At 37.7% G+C, this 17015-nt stretch overlaps 1 protein-coding gene across 5 annotated transcripts in view; it reads left to right on the plus strand.

Moving 5' to 3' along the window:
- The window catches only part of DIP2C (disco interacting protein 2 homolog C), a 308236-nt gene that overhangs the window by 230805 nt on the left and 60416 nt on the right, over positions 1-17015 (plus strand). For all 5 annotated transcript variants that reach the window (XM_027686822.1, XM_027686824.1, XM_027686823.1 and 2 more), the window contains 9 exons: positions 305-407; positions 760-824; positions 2584-2677; positions 2795-2914; positions 3742-3856; positions 7780-7919; positions 9490-9626; positions 11815-12023; positions 12809-12923. In XM_027686822.1, the coding sequence (XP_027542623.1) occupies positions 305-407; positions 760-824; positions 2584-2677; positions 2795-2914; positions 3742-3856; positions 7780-7919; positions 9490-9626; positions 11815-12023; positions 12809-12923 (1098 nt within the window). The remainder of the gene's footprint in view (positions 1-304; positions 408-759; positions 825-2583; positions 2678-2794; positions 2915-3741; positions 3857-7779; positions 7920-9489; positions 9627-11814; positions 12024-12808; positions 12924-17015) is intronic.

The raw sequence follows: 17015 nt of genomic DNA on the forward strand, positions 1-17015 counted from the left end.
GCTAAACCTAGACAGTCATCTAGTCATTAACATGGTCAGAGTGGTTAGAATTATTTTTCCATAATACCTGTTTTCAAACAAGTGGATTTCAGATATCAAGCCTGGCAAGCTTCAGTCAAAAAGAGAAAGCCTATCTGAAAAAAAGTGTCTTTTAACAAAGCAGTGTCTCCTGCTGCCTTCTTAAAATAGAGTCATTAGATGTGCCCATCATTCACCTGCATAGGAAACACTTTAAACATAGCCATTAAATAATGGAAATAGGTCAATTATTGTACATTGACTTTCCCTGGTTATTTCTTTTTAGTACAAAACATGTAAAGATGGAAGTGTGCTTGGGGTGACTGTGACGAGGATTGCGCTGTTGACACACTGCCAAGCTCTGACCCAGGCATGTGGATACACAGAAGGTATGGAGTACACTTCCCTTGCATCGTCCTTAAAATCAAGTGTGAATTGTAACTTATTTCTCTTTAGGCTCCTGTCTTATGTTTTACATAGATTTGGTCCAAAGGCTTCTAGATTTAAAAACCTGATTTTTTTTTCATTTGTTTTAGGAAATATGCACACGTTTAAAATATCTATAGGAGAGGTACAAATAATGCCCTAGCCAATATAAATCCTGCAGTGGAAATTTACTGTGAAAGTTAACCTTTGAGGTCACCAGTCATGTTATACTGAAGCTTCCTTCCCTTGAGTGGGTTTGCCTTGGGTTAGTGCCATGTTCTAAAAAATAAACTCTGCTTTGTTTTTGTTGGACAGCTGAAACAATTGTGAATGTATTAGATTTCAAGAAGGATGTTGGTTTATGGCATGGAATTCTTACAGTAAGTATGTTTTTTTATTCTCTGTGAGTATTGGAAAATAAACTAACCTAATATGCTTATTGCTCTCTCAACTGGGATGTCCTACGGTTTACTTTCATACAGTTTTTTTTGCTTTGAAAGCAAAATAAATGTGACTTAAACTTCTTCTGGAGTTTAATGGTCATGGTAAAGATCTCAATGTATTTTTATGCATCACGTCAAGTACTCTGGCCCCATTCTTACCATGTTACTCTTATCGATGTATCATTTTGTGATCAAACTTTATAGCATAAACAAATTAAATTAGTACTTACCTCTGTAAAGATATGATCCAATGGCATGGCTCTATTGCCACTGATTATCTTTGCTGTCAAAACTCCCACCAGTAGATGGTTTTGCCAATATTAAAACATTTCTTATACCTTATATTAGATTAATTGTCCACTTGCTGTTTGAATGTCTTCCTCGATTGACATGGGAGGCAACTGACATATTTTTAAGGATTGCTTCTACCTGGGCTATTGCAACCAGTGACTGACAAAATGCTTACTATTCACTGATCATTTTAAGAATGGATACCAAGTTTTGAAGGGTCATTGTTTGGGGGGGCCCCATGATTTTAGAGGTCCCTATGATTCTCAGCGATTTGGAGGTCCCTCTGATTCCCAGTGATCTGATATACTTTTCCCATGTAGTGTTATACTGTTCTTAGTATCAAAAGGCAGTAGTAACATTTCTGAAGCAGAAACGAACTATTAGCTTAATGCCCTTAAGTATCTCATGTTAAAAAACCATCTTTATCACTGAAGTTTAAAGCAAGTGTCTAATAGAGCTTTTCTGTGCCTTCCTTTGCTATTAATCTTGGTCTGAACTTCAACATTACTTGCCTGTAAGTGCTTTTCCTGTACCTATGCTTCTGCCAGACTGAAAAGAGAACAAGTGTTTAGATGACTAATCCACTGGGACACTTAACCTTTCTTAAGCCTAGATTTGCCAAAACAAATAATGTATTTAACCTGAGCTGCTATGAGGGGAGGTGTGTTGCCCTCAGAAGATATTTGTAAATGGTAACAGAAATAAAGCAGCAGCTCATTTGCAGGCTGGTTTTTTAGCACTGAGAAATCACTGATGCAATTGACAGGCTCAGACTGAGAGAACAGTTTTGGATCTGTCATTGGTTTCACTCAACTGCTTTTTCTAAACTTCCTGGAATTTTTCATGACCTTGCTGAAAATACTGGAATTAGCTCACCTGCAGAAGGACTAAAACCTCCTTTGTTTATTTTCTGTTAAAATAAATTGATCTCTGCTTAGTCTGTGACTCCAATTTCTCTGTCTTTTAAATTATTTGTGCCCCACTACCACTGATAGCTTTTTGGTCTTCCCAGAGATGGATTTCTTTAGACAGATATGTTGCTGCTACTTGTCCTTTGTGTTCACATATATGGAAGTTTAGTGGGCTTAGGGGTAATATTAACCTACATAGCAAACATGTAGATATCTTCGAGTATAAATAGAAGGAAAGTGTTTAATTTTTTTCATTACTTCTTCAAAGTTATGATCTGATTAATCTAAATCCTAAATCCTTAATCCTTAATTAAAGCATTGGAAAATGGGTGTCTGTTTCATCTTAGTGTAGGTAGATAGATAGGAAAAGTTGAATGCCAGCATTGTTAATAAAATAAGCACAGAGTGATTTGCATAGATGCCCCTTCCCATAACACAATATAAATAGTTACCATGATTGTTGTATAAAACCCATTTATCTTTTTTGATTTCAGAGTGTCATGAACATGATGCATGTTATAAGTATTCCATACTCCTTAATGAAAGTGAATCCACTGTCATGGATACAAAAAGTCTGTCAATACAAAGGTAAGAAACAAGAATATACAAAAGTTTCCTTGATAGTCAAAATCAAAAGTACAAATTGATAATATGGCTGCATAGCTTTTATATGGTGTATTAGTAATTTTCTCATTCTTATTGCAGCAAAAGTAGCCTGTGTAAAATCCAGGGACATGCACTGGGCATTGGTGGCACATCGAGATCAGAGAGACATCAACCTTTCCTCGCTGCGTATGCTGATAGTGGCTGATGGTGCAAACCCATGTAAGCTGTGCTGCTGCAGTGCAGTAGAGAACAGGAAGGGGTTTCTGTCTTGCATTTAAAGTTTCAATCTTCAGCCATCTTAGCTAAAATATTTACAAAAAATAGGGTGTGTCTACTGCAAACTGTATGACATTTATGAAAACGGTAATTAATTTTGGATTTTTTCAAAATATATTTTTCTTTAGCTAATCCTGAGGCACACTTGATATTCCACATAACGTAAGTTGCAGTAAATCCAATTTTGTTTAACATGACAGTCGCATAAAGGCTGAAGCTATAAAGACCTGAAGCAATAAAGACCTTAAGCTGTAGAAAAGATCAGAACATTTCCCGAATGATGGTGCTCAGGTGGAGAAGTAACTGAGAATTTTAGGAGAATACTTATGCTATTCTAGAGAAACACATCTGGATCTATTAATGACAATTGATAACATTAACTGTTTCTCTGTATAATTTAAGATACCGGCTTATGGGTGTTCTGCTTGTTTGTAGTAGTTTACTTTGAATTTCTAAATTAAATTTTTAATTTCATTCATCCTAAAAAGAAAACTGTAATGATGTTCATATTGGAATTCAGCAGTAATGGCTTTTCTACATGAGCATATGCTCAAAAATGAGTCTTTATTCTCTGTATGCATACACAACTGCATATACATATGTATAGTTGTAGCAGCTATGACTTATTTCCCAGTGGACATGGATACTTTTAAAATTATTTCTCCTGAAAAGCCTATATATATTAAATAGTAAGTTTGCAGTTTGAATGGTGTCACTTCAGAAATGAAATTATTTTTCTCCTCTGATTGTTTTTTTTTTCTTTACCCCAGGGTCTATTTCTTCCTGTGATGCATTTCTCAATGTCTTCCAAAGTAAAGGTCTGAGACAGGAGGTCATTTGTCCCTGTGCTAGTTCACCAGAAGCTCTCACTGTGGCTATTCGAAGGTACTGTGTTACACCAGTGGAAATAGACCCATTGTATATGTGTATGTGGCAACTTGAAAAGAAATGATAAAATTATTCAGGTATGAATCTGCATATTTAACTTCTGTATGACATTTTTAGTTTAAAATTTGTTCATGTCCAAAGAAGACATACAAGAATTTCTGGAGTAATAATTTAACTTCAGAGTGCTTTATAGTTCCCATGTCCATAATTTTATCTAATTTTAAATTAAATAGATTGCAATGCAAGAGCAAGTTCTGTAAATAGAAGTGTAAAAATGCCACTCTAAGCATAAAATAATTAAAATGTGGGAATTAAGTGGAATTGCCATCAAGGAAAATCATACTCTAATCTGTTTAAAGAGAATTATGACATTCTGCAGGTTGTTTTTGGCTAACTGGCACTTTTTAACCATTTATAGACTCTAGTAACCATCTGGAAGTACTCTTTGAATCTGAGAGGTTTGTGCCTAGAAATAAAATTAATAAATTCTACTAAAACTGCTAAATTCTACTAAAACTGTTAAGCCTTATGTGTATAGAATCACAGAATTGTTTATGTTGGAAAAAACCCGTAAAATCACCGAGCCCAACGTTAATCCAACGCTGCCAAGTCCACCACTAAACCATGTCCCTGAGTGCCACATCCACATATCTTTTAAATACCTTCGGGGACAGTGACTCAACCTCTTCCCTGGGCAGCCTGTTCCAATGCTTGACAACCTTTTCGGAGAAGACATTTTTCCTAATATCCATTCTAAACCTCTTGTCCTGTTGCTTGTTACTTGGGAGAAAAGACCAACCCCCACCTCACCAAGGTCCCCACTGAGCCTCCTTTTGTCCAGACTGAACAGTTCCAGTTCCCTTAATCACTCCTCATAAGACTTGTACTTTAGCAGCAGTATCCTGTCACGAGTGCTGTAGCACACAGTAAATGGCATAACTATTGTCTGTTTTGGCAGAGTTTTCTGAAAGTTGTACCTTGAACAGTAGGCGCTTTGTTTTTCAGTTCATGTTTCTGCAGACGTTTATAGTTGTTTCACATGTTAGAACATGCAGTATTAAAGTGTAAAGCACTATAATAGCATTAAGTAAAATACTTCCTGCCACAAAATTTAAAATACACTGTTCAAGTGAAATTTAACTAGATTTTCAATTAGCTTTCCAACGGAACATTACAGGAAGAAAGACAAGAGGCCAAGAGTGTGGTTGACTTCCAGCCACCTCATTATTAGTTTAAAACATTGGAAAGCAATCCATCAGGGATTTACCCTGTCCAGGTTAGTTGTCTTTCTGTGAACTACAGGATCTCAGGGAGCCCTTCATTCAGCTCCACCAGCCTGTTCTCAACTTTATACCAAAGTGTTTTTCCCTTGTGATGGGTTTCCCTGCCATAGGCTGTGCAGGCCTTTGCTCCCTTGGAATGAGCTCTTGTTTGTAAGAGTAGAGAGGAGGTGGATGGGCAGCAGACATCACTTGTGCGGAGCACTGGGCAGGGTTTTCATTTCCTGTGCTAGCCCTGGAAAATCTGCCCCAAATCACAGGTTAGGAAGTGGGAGAACTTCGTAATGCAATGGCTGGCATGCCCTTTCTAGTCTTAAACTCTGTTCCTGTAGCCCTCTGAAGAACTAGAAATTCATTTTCAAATTAACTAGCACTGAGAGCTTACCCAAAAAAATTATTAGCACATAAAACTGTGGATAATGCAAAGAAACAAAGAGTCATTTTTATCTTCAGTGCCTCACTGTGTAATTACAGAGCGGTTCTTACTACAGTGAATGTTACTGAACACGTATCTCCTTTTTTTGAAGTCTGTTTAATGGTAGGATAATGCTAGCTGAACTTGGGAGATGTGGTATTTTTCATTTTGTTCAAGCCATCTCCACTGACAGTAAAGTCATTATCATACAAGTTCCAAAGAGTTACAGCTGAAGTATGCATTAAAATGACTCCCTGCAGAGCAGAGATCCAGAGAGCTCCCTGTTAATGTTCTGAATCTTTCAAAATCTATGGTGTATTTTTACTGAACTTCCTACAAGGAAGAGTAACAAAACCAGTTCTCAGTTGCAATACCCTTATAATTTAGAAAAAGACAGTCAGTAATAGACTAGAGGTACTTTAGCCTTAGAGCTGAGTCATGAAGCCTAATATTCAAAGGGATGTGTCATGCAAAGAATTCTTTATGTTATTCCCCTTTAGTTCATTGCAGATTAGTCTGAACCTACTTGCTTAAGGGAATGCAAAAGTTTAAAAACAGGTTTCTTCCCATTTAAATGCCTGGCAAATACAGCGGTAAAATAGATTGTATTTGTAAATGGTAGTAGGAGCTGCTCTCAAAATGCTTTGCAAAGTGTCTTTGTATGTGATAAGTAATGCAAGACAATAGATATGATGAAAGTCCAGATGGCCTCTACTCCTGGAAAGTTTTGAGCCAGCTGTGTGTGCCTGCAGGAGACCTTTCTTCTTGTGAGCAGCAACCTGTGTGTTTTGGGGAGCAAGGAGGAGAGAAAGTTGATCAATAATGTCACTGAAAGCTCCTTTTACATGATGGGAACATTATTTATCACAGCTGCTTGTTTACTAGCACCATTTGTTATGCTCTAATGCATTTTCAAGCCTGCTCACATCTTTCTTTGTTGACGATGTCACTTGAGAAATATGCCTCATAAAACCTATTAATTGAAATTTATAGGGGCGATCAGAGCAAGGCTTACGTGAGCAGGACTGGCAAAGGCCCATCTAGTATTTCAAGCACAGTAGAGGGGAAATGTCATATAAAAGGACATTATCTGTTAAAAAATAGTTGTGTTATGATGGAGTATTTAGTATTGCAGAATTGCGAGCTAAGTGTTGGCTATTTTATCCATCTTGAAAATAGCTGGAGTCTGCTCTGTGTGGATGCATTATCCACAGTCAGATCAGCATCACGACAGTTTCCATTTTTGCATTTTAAAATGTAGGACAGTGTAAGAGTCTTTCCAGACATGAGAAGCCCTGACATATTCCCCTGACTTAGTAACTTGCATACGTCAACACTCGTTTGCTCAAGCCGCGCTCTCCGTAGGTATAATTGTGTCCACGGATGCAGCAGGTGGGTTTATATTGAAACAAGTTGACAGGCATCTTGTGCTGATGCTGTGGAATTCTACAGCATGTCAGCAGCGAATCTGAGCAAACTGAGGCGTTACAAAGAGGCCGCATCCACAACATTTTGACCATGGCTGATGAAGGAGCAATTTGTTGTGGTAAATTAGTATAGGAAGAATTCACTTATATGCACTAAAATGAAGATGGTGAAGTCCTTGCATTTTGGCAGTAAATCTACTACAATCTAATTTCTTCTGTTTAGTAGTTTTAGATGCCTGAATATTGGGAGTGGGAAGACATACCTGTGATTTAAAGAAAGCATACTTGTGTTCTAATCTTGGCTTTGATAGCAGTATGCAAGAGTTAGGCTTTTAGTCTGGCAGGTAAGTTTGATTTCCTAGTCCTAGTTCCAGGTTGCCCTAAAATAGGTAACATATAGAGAGTTTATCAAGCTATTTTCTGATCAGTTCCAAAACTTTAGAGTGCAGTTTCCCTCCACATTATCTGCACCGCCTCTCAGTATTTTTAAAATAAGGCAAAAAGCCTTTACTTGGATAATCAAGCAATCTTTATTAATCTATCTGAAAATTAAATACAAGGTGTTGTTAGGTGATGCTTTAATCTCAGCATATGTGGGTGGGTACTGAATGAGAGTTAACAGATGTAATTAGTCAGAAATAACTGAAAAACAGGATTCTGTTGGGTCTAGTAGGGGGAAAAAGAAGGTGAAATTTTAAACTCTGAAACACAGGAGTATTTGCAGCAGGAGCCCATTAAGCATAAGTGAATGATTGTGTTTGCCTGATGGTGCACTGATGTTCTAACCCGTGCTTGTAGGCCAACAGATGACAGCAACCAGCCACCGGGAAGAGGAGTTCTGTCCATGCATGGTCTCACTTATGGAGTGATTCGAGTGGACTCTGAAGAAAAGCTTTCTGTTCTCACTGTCCAGGATGTTGGCTTGGTGATGCCAGGAGGTAAGGAACTTTCTTTGAAACTTGTCGTGATTCATCGGTTTAATTAGTGGTACAAAGTCACAGGTGGGCGTACTTTGTTGCCAGACTACAAGATTTGGGATTATAACGTGTCCTTGAAAGCATTTTAGTCCGAAAGCATTACCTTGTAAAACTTGATGGTTTGGAAATCCCAGAATTTCTTCTCTGCATTTACCTCAGTGGCTGTCTGTGCTCAGGTTACACATGTTTTAAACAACCTGCCACCACATCAGAACATCTATTCCTTAACTGTGAGATGCTGGCAGAAAAAATAAGGCTATAAATATCCATAACTCTGACCCAGATGAGACTCAGTAAGGAATTTTTTCATAACCTATGCTAAGGATCAACAAAATTGCTATCTGAAAGCTTGCAGAATGTTTTTCCAAAGATCTTGTTCTATCACCCAATTAGATAAAGGAGGTATGACTGAACAGTTCATGTTGATAAATTCAAACTGAAACCAGTGCTTCTAAAGGGGAAGATAACTTTTTTCATAAGAAAGCTAAATTTTAAATGAGGTGTTACAGATATTAGAAAAGGCTAATACTGTAGTTTTTCATAAGAGAATGCTTGTTATACACAAAAGCAATTAAATATAATGATGCATCATAAAATTTCAGTTGAACAACTTAAAATGAAGGAAGATATGATTGGCTGTTGTTTAATAGTTATCATGCAAGATATTATAATAGATGTTCTGTGTTGCACTTCATACTATGTTCTGATCATTTTAATGAAAGTACACTCTCCTGTTTACCCTCTGAGTGAGAGAAAGGTCATTCAAGATTCTGAACACTTGTATTTAAAAGACATGCTGATTAATTTTTGCTCTCCCTTGGTCATCATATTCTCTTTCCAACCACAAAATCTACAAATGCTGTACTCCAACTCCAGGGATTATAGCTAAAGCAGTATTCCTGATTCTTGTTCACATGGCTGACATAAAATAGTACTTCTTTCTCAGACCAGTGCTTTCTAATCTCTCCCATTTAGCTCCTGCTGTCTCTGCAGGGCTGTAAGACCAGCGAGAGGGAGTCTGAGCTCTGATAAATTCTCAGTAAAACAACCATACTAGTCTGCTGGAATATCTTGATCTTTCATATGGTGTTACTTGCTACTTTCTGAGAGGTGAATTTCCTGGTTGCCTGCCTCCTGGCTGTATAATAATTATCAAAGACTCCATTAGGGTATTTCATTTTGTACTGACTGAGACAAATCTGGTCTTCAGTATGCAAAGCTGGGAACACAGTCACATTTCAGAGCAATATTGCAGGTCAACTGCAATTTTAAAGAGCAAGGTAAATAGGTTTTGTCATCAGTGTAAAGATTGAGTTTACATAAAGATCTTTGCATTTTTTGTATAAATATTATTTATAATACAAATAACATTTGATAATATTGAACATCATAATGTTCAAGAAACTTATTGCTAGACATTAGTCTACATATAATTCATTTATGTCAGCTACACCATGATGTCTTTCCCACAGCACTTGTTATTCTGTAGTTCATTTTATAATTTTTTTAAAGTGCTTTGTTCTCCTTCTAGCTATAATGTGTTCAGTGAAGCCAGATGGAATTCCTCAGCTCTGTAAAACAGATGAAATAGGAGAACTTTGTGTATGTGCTATTGCAACGGGTACATCATATTATGGACTCTCGGGCATGACCAAAAATACTTTTGAGGTAAGTTGGCCAAAAAATGTGATATAAAATCCTCCCTTTTTAACTTTTTCTGTTTCAAGGTAGTATTTGACATAAAATATTGATAGTAACAATAGAATTATGAAGAATTCTGTAAGTAGAAGTAGAATAGAAGTAATAATCAATGCTTGTGGCTTGGGACCTGTACTCTAGCCAGATGAAGCCCATTTCATTAAGTGTAATAGTGGATCTTTATGTGAGTTTAGTTTTGGCTCTGAAGAGCTTTTACTTTAATTTTCAAATAAGATACCAGGGGCTGAAAAAATCAGAAAGGCTGAAAAAATCAGAAGGAAAGAAGGAAGAAAGACAAAATTCAAAAGGTAATATTGTACAAGTCTACGAGCTAGCTAAGTGCAGAATTTGATTATTGGAAACAGTAAGGAGGCTGCTGGATATCTTTAAAAGCAGCTTCCAACAATTCCACAGCAATTCCAGCAATACAGACTTGCATTTATACAGAATCCTGACAGATGTAATCTTCAAGAAGCATCTGAAGAGCAAAGAAATCTTTTTCTAATTAGTCCCCACATGCTTTTGTTTGCATTGCCTTAGGTGAAAGCCTTTTGGCTTTGTGGAATCTGTATGCCAGCTCCAGTGCAGATAGCTGTATTGATAGCTCTGTAGTACCTGCTTACTTGTTGTCATTAACTTCTGCTGAAGCCAGTATGACGGGCTGAACAAATTAGAGAAATACTGAAAAAATTGAGCTGAGATTTTTAAGCTCTTCTAATATTTAAGGTAAAAATTATCACAAGTATGTTTTGATTTCCCTTAACAAATTCTCTGTTATTACCATTTTTAATAGACCAAATGTGATTAATATGTCCTGCGAAATGAAAAACTGAATGTTGTAAACACTGTACGTTGTATAATTAGTGGGAAAAGTGGATATGATTCTACATCCTGCTATTGAAGCCAGGAGTTTTACCATGCTATTGTGATCTGAAATTTGTTGATAGTTGATTTTTGTGCTGCAAGTGCAATTGGCATTACCCAGTGTGAGTCATGATCCTGAATTTTGCGTATTTCAGGGTTGAAATGTACTTACGTTCATTTTGTAGTACTTGCTTGTAATTGTAATTGTAATGCCTACCTATTCATAATTCATAACTGCAGTTTACAGCATATTTAGGCTGATTCAGGATTATTCCTAATGATAAACAAATAAATTGCCATTGAGTGAGCAGGACCACTCATTTTTAAAGTTAAGTATGTTCTTTAGAGTCGTCTCCAAGTGGATCTCTATTCTGGTTTACTGTGTAATTTGTGTTGCAGGTATTAGAGAGTCAAAAACTTTTGTGTTCCTGAAATGAGTTATGGCTGAGGATGTTTAAGCATTAAATCTGTTCAATAAGAGTCACCCATGGGCGTCTGGCAGCAGAATTTGACCTTTATTTTTAAATGAGCCTTGAAGAACACTGTGTAGCCATGGTCCTCCACTTGCCATTGTCTTAATTTGTCTTTAGACTACTTAAGTTTAAAGAAGCAATGGCAGGAAAGTGTGGTTGTGTCAGAATGCAACTCATGTATCAGAAGGATAAGACTGTGCTGAGTAGGATAGAAAAAGCCGTATAAATCTGTCCTGGGGACATCATGTATGCATCTGGTGTTCAGACATTTAGAGAGGTACTGTATAGGGCTGTATTTTCACTTTTAGCCGAGGTACAGAAGACATTATCACTGGTATTCTGAGAAATTAACTGACCTTAAATAAAAATGTGGTCAGCTCCAAGTCATTAATGTACTGTACCTTAAAATAGCTTCACTTCTAGCCTGCTTATTTCTTAACACTGTGCTGGAAATGGGATTGTGGTATGGAAAAGAACCTCTACTGAAGTGGTCATGAGTTAAGCTCTCAGTAACCTCTTCGTAGAACCTCAGGTTAACTGCAGTCTGCACAGTGTGTGGTTTTATTCAATACTGTCGATATTGATTTATATATATGTTTAAGGTCGTAAATGATTTAGAGTCATGGTTACAGAAGATGTGTGTGGTAAACAGAGTAGTGCAGGAGTTTCCTGACCCTCCCTTATGGTCAGTGAAGGGTAAAGTGCATCACCAGTGACCTATTTACTTTGTTCCAGCAGAGCCATCTGAGGGAGCATGCCTGAAATATTTTGCAGCATGATCTGTGTGTATAGAAATGAAGACCTGTGTTTCTGTTTTACAGGTGTTTCCTATGACCAGTTCTGGTGGCCCTATCACCGAATATCCTTTTATCAGGACCGGACTACTAGGCTTTATAGGACCAGGTGGACTTGTCTTTGTTATCGGCAAAATGGATGGTTTGATGGTTGTCAGTGGAAGAAGACATAATGCTGATGACATTGTAGCAACAGCACTGGCCGTGGAACCAATGAAATTTGTCTACAGGGGAAGGTTTGATCCTTTCTTTTCTTACATTATGTAGAAATCTTTATTTTGCTTAGAGGAGGTGTAAGTGATCCAAAATACTTTCAGAAAGCAGTGCCTGATCTGCACTGTTGTTTCCCTTCAGTGCTGTTCACATTGCTAGAACCAGGAGACAGCTGAGAGAAGCCTAAGGTAGTGTTGAGGGAAACTTTAAATACCGAGGTCTTGAAACTGTGATTGCTAAAAGTTTCATTTGAGCAGCTGGTTAATTCTGAAGGTGTTGACTCAACAGGATCCTTTCTGTCTGATTTGAACATTTCTAATCTGCCTAACGTTTAAGTTCTTGAAATTGACTGTGGTTCCTTGTGTCACCTTCCTAATGTGCTGAAACGGAGCAGCAGACATCTAAAACATCTGAAGAGCCTATTGCTGTACCATACGCTCGCACTCGATCATGTGGCAGACAAAATGATGTTGCAATTACTTTCTTCTAAGATGGGACCAAAAAAGGTGCTTATGCTGGCTGTTATATAGCAGCTTAGCAACAACCTTGGTGTGACCCAAATTTAGAGCCCCAGGAAGGTTCACTTCTCAATCCTGCTCTCACTACATGACTCTAGAACGAGAGCCCGCTATTTCTCCTCCAGAGCTATTACCCAAAACTGTTCTTGTTGCTTTTTCCCCATAAATAAAATAGTAATTGCATCAATAGTCTGAGTAATAGATAATGAAATCACAGATATAGAGGTTTAACTTAGAAGACAGGTTTTTCCATCTGTCCTTGCACTAAATACACTTCTCTCCTTCTATAGAATAGCAGTGTTTTCTGTGAGTGTGCTGCACGATGAGAGGATAGTTATTGTTGCTGAGCAAAGGCCAGATTCCACAGAGGAAGACAGTTTTCAATGGATGAGTAGAGTTCTCCAGGTAATGCTCTTTATGTACGTTTGGAAGCTATTTTTTTCTTGCTTTATATTCTTTTTATTGATCTTTCAGGCCCCCAAGGTAATTGACATTTGTCTTTGAGTAATTGTAAATCCACCTTCAGTTATACTTGCTCTTAATGAGCACAAAATGAGATTCTTCAGAGTGACATTTCCTATCTGGGCTGCACATATCCAGAGAGTGATCCTTTTCCTAATCAAAATGCTATAAGAAAAGAGGAATGATTTGAAGTAAATAATATCAAGGAGGGAGTAGCATATGGTTTATAAGGATACAGTCATTCATTACTTCAAAAAGGTAATGAGTGAATGTATTATATATTCTTACTGTCAAAAGCTACCAGAGTCTCTTACTAAGAGTTTAGTAACAGATTTATAAGCACAGATACAGAGCTGACCTCATCCAGATTTTTTTTTTAATCAGTGGGGGAGAATTATGTGTTTCTAGTGCACCATGTTGATAGTTAAAATAAACTGAATGAAACACCGTAAAAATGCCAATTTCCCTCCACTGAAATGAAGGGAAGTGGTTGATTAGCTCAGATCTAGGTATCTACAGTGAGGTTATCTTCTCAGAGGGGCACCTATTGCAAAGAATCCCATTCCAGTGGTCTGGTGATTTCTGCAAGGCACCTTATTGCTGTGATGATCCCACTTTGTTCACGGCGTTAGACAGTTTGTCAGGAGGACAAAGGCTGCTGACTATTAAAGAATTCTGATCTTCTCCTTACATATAGCAGTCCAAGTTACAGCAATCCCAATACCATACTCAAAATTTCTTCAACTCTAATATCCACACACAAAAAAATTAGATAGGGTCATCTTCCATCTTCTCCATCTCTGTGGTTAAGCTATATATTGGAAACATCTTTTTTTGCTTTACCCAAGAGCCAAAGAAAAAGATCCCACATAATTCAGGGATGTTTTTATTCATTATTGCATTGTACCGAATAAGAAAGGAAATCTGTCTACTGTACCTTTTAAGAAACCAAACAAATAAGCTTTCGTCCATCTCAGAACAGGTTTATGTGCTCTCTTGATTTGAAAGACAGCTGCATTTCCTACAGTTAGAGGCATCTCATATTCATAGTAGACCTAAATTAATACCAAGAAAAGCTAGAACCTCTAGCTTGTCCATCACACAGAAAGCCTTTGAAGCACCTAGGACAACTATTGTAGAAGGAAAGGCTTTGTGTTGTCCATGCTTCCATAATTTTTGTCAAGTAGCAAGCTCATAAAAAGGACTGGACCTAGTCTGGACCTACACTTCTCCTTTTTTGTCATCTGAATATTTTTGTGACTTCTACAGAAAAAAATGTCTTGCACCATCATAAACAGTAAAATTCAGTACTGAACACTGTGGGAGTCCGGTGTCATGTTACTCCTGCCAAGAGTCAATCCTGTTATTCTGAGTCTGATCAAGTCACAGCAGTGTCTGGGAATAGTAGGCCATGTATCAAAGTACACACATGTGTGGCTGCTTTCATCACCCATGTGTGAAGCCTGCAACTCTGGCATGCATCACTATGTGAACAAGAAGTTTCTGTTTCCACCACAGCTGGAGGACAGAAGCCAGGAACATGTGGGATGCTTTGTGCCTCATCCCAATCAGAGTTTTAATGACAGATGTCAGGAAGTGGTAACTGGTTGTATGTGAATTATCTGCTAGTGAGGCGCAACATAATATCACAAATTGTGTCACAAGTCTCACAAGTCCCTGATTACAAACTCTACCAAATTGCTACTCATTTCTAATGCTCTTTGTGAGACTCCTCTGACAGCCTGTGTGTGCTGCCCTTTGCCAGCCCTGCCCTGCACTGCCTGCTTCTGTTGTGCCTTACTGTCTCTTCCCGGCAGTTGAGCTGCCTTGATTTGCAGAACTTTTTTTTCAGTGGATTGCACATATTCTGAGACTCCCTGACCCATCCTGCTCCTCAGCAGAGGGCTGAAGGATTTTAGAGCTGCTGTACATATGTGACTATGCTGGACTACATCTGTGGGCTTAAGCAGAGGCATGGTTGGGAGGGAGAGCTCAGGCTGGGGTTGGAGTTTTTTGAGAGTGGTGGAGGAGCATGGTGAAGATCCCAGATCAACCAGCAGTTCAGTCAGATGGATCCTAGATACTCATCCCCAGACTGCTGCAGACTGATCTGACCCTTCAGGCAGGGTTGTGGTTCCTGTACTGGCAACCTGGATGTTAGTTTTACCAGTGCCAGCATGCTGGCAGGACTTGACAGGACTTGGTAAAGCTAGGAGATCTACTGCAGAACTGGAGAGTGTCTGCCCAGAGAATTGTGTCAGAATGATATGTTTTCTAAGGTCAAACAACATAGCAGTGTGGACTCTCCACAAATTCTGGTGTATCTCGTCCATTTTCACAATGAAACAGAGGATTTCTGATACTCTGCTTATTTCTGGCTGGAAAGAGTCATTTCAAAAACCATGCCATTTCATCAAGAGGCATAAATGCCACCAGCATTAAAATTGACTGGTGCTCTTTTCCCTCAAAATTTTAAGGCTCAGTTCACCAGTGCTCATCCTTGTGAAACAAAGTCATTCACTGCTTCAGAAATGTGCCAAACTGAAAGGTGTGAAAGATGACAAATTTGAATGACCCATGACATTTTATCAGGCATTGTGCAGCAGATCTAGCTATCAGAGACAGTTTGAAAGTCACTTGGGAATCATTACATACACCACTCATCCCACCCCAGCTGGGTATTGCTTTCCATTCACCAGCTGTAGAAGCCACACAGTTTTATGTTTGAGTAGGAGTGGTTACTTGTCCTGTAGCAGTTTTCCTTCAAGCTGATGTCAGGTGAGGATGCCATGATTTATCACTGCTTTTCAGGACCTACAAATAACATTATGATTAGTAGGTTATGATGGTTTCTGCCAGAAACATGAGCTGTTGTGTGTTGGCCATCACACATATTTCACTATTGCTGATTTTTCAGGTGAAGTGTTTGTAGATCAGCACCGAGGTCTTCCAATACTGCTGTGAGAGCTACTCCTACTAAAGCTCCAATGTTTGTGATATGAGTCACTGCTTTATTATTCTTTCTTATGAAATTTTGCAATCAAATCAATAAGAAATTAAGTAAACAGAAGCCAAAAGCAGAGCATTACTTAGTCTGTAGAAGTAATCAGTAATTTATTGGTCTACAGTTAAGTACATGCAAACTGTAAATGATTATTTGATTCTCAGAATATAGATTGTATCTTCAAGGCAGTACATATATGAATTCACTTTTCTAACAGTTAAAAATTAAAATGCAAGTTAAGTAAATTATATTTTTTCAACATTTAACTATTCATTAGAGATGCTATTTCTAATTTGTTTCTCAGTCTGTGTGGATGTCTGAAGTTGTTTTTCTAACACACTTGCTGCAATTGTTCTTACCCATATAAGGAAAATAATCAGTTTAAATGTGTATGGAATTAAAATCTAAGTGCATGGATATTCATGTTTAGCTCATTAAATTACATAGATACTGTATGTTACAGTTTTCTTGAAAGTGATGCAGTTTAATCAACTTGTCAGGCAATGAACATCATTGCTATAAGATTCAAAAATGCTTATTTTTCAGATTTTCATTCAACAGATTTTCTTTCAAGTAGATCGTTTCATAACTTTCCTTTGTATTGTCTTTTCCCATTCCTGCCTGAAAATCTTTTATGTTGTAATCAGGGAGTGAAACAGTTATTACTTTATAAAAAAAGTAACAATTCATAAACTACATACATTATTAGGTATAGAGGTTATTTAACACTTTTTTTTGCTCAGAAAAATGGACTGGATATTAAGCTGATAGGAATCCTGTGAACTTGAGCTCCGAGAACTGCACAGGTTAAAAGCAGTTTCACATGGGCTGCCAACCCATGTTAAATCTCCAGGATACCTGCTACTAATGTTTGCTTAGGAGGGATGACAGTGTAGAATTTCCTAATAGATTTGTGTATTTATCACCACGTTTCTGTTTGCTTTTTTATCTTCCGGAATGAGTGTAATAACATTTCCGTCCACCTGTTCCCACTGAAAAGAACCTCCTTATCACTGACATAGCTGAAATGT

The sequence above is a fragment of the Neopelma chrysocephalum genome, unplaced genomic scaffold, assembly GCF_003984885.1.
Source record: "Neopelma chrysocephalum unplaced genomic scaffold, ASM398488v2 Primary Assembly neopelma1_72, whole genome shotgun sequence".
Classification (NCBI taxonomy): Eukaryota; Metazoa; Chordata; class Aves; order Passeriformes; family Pipridae; genus Neopelma; species Neopelma chrysocephalum.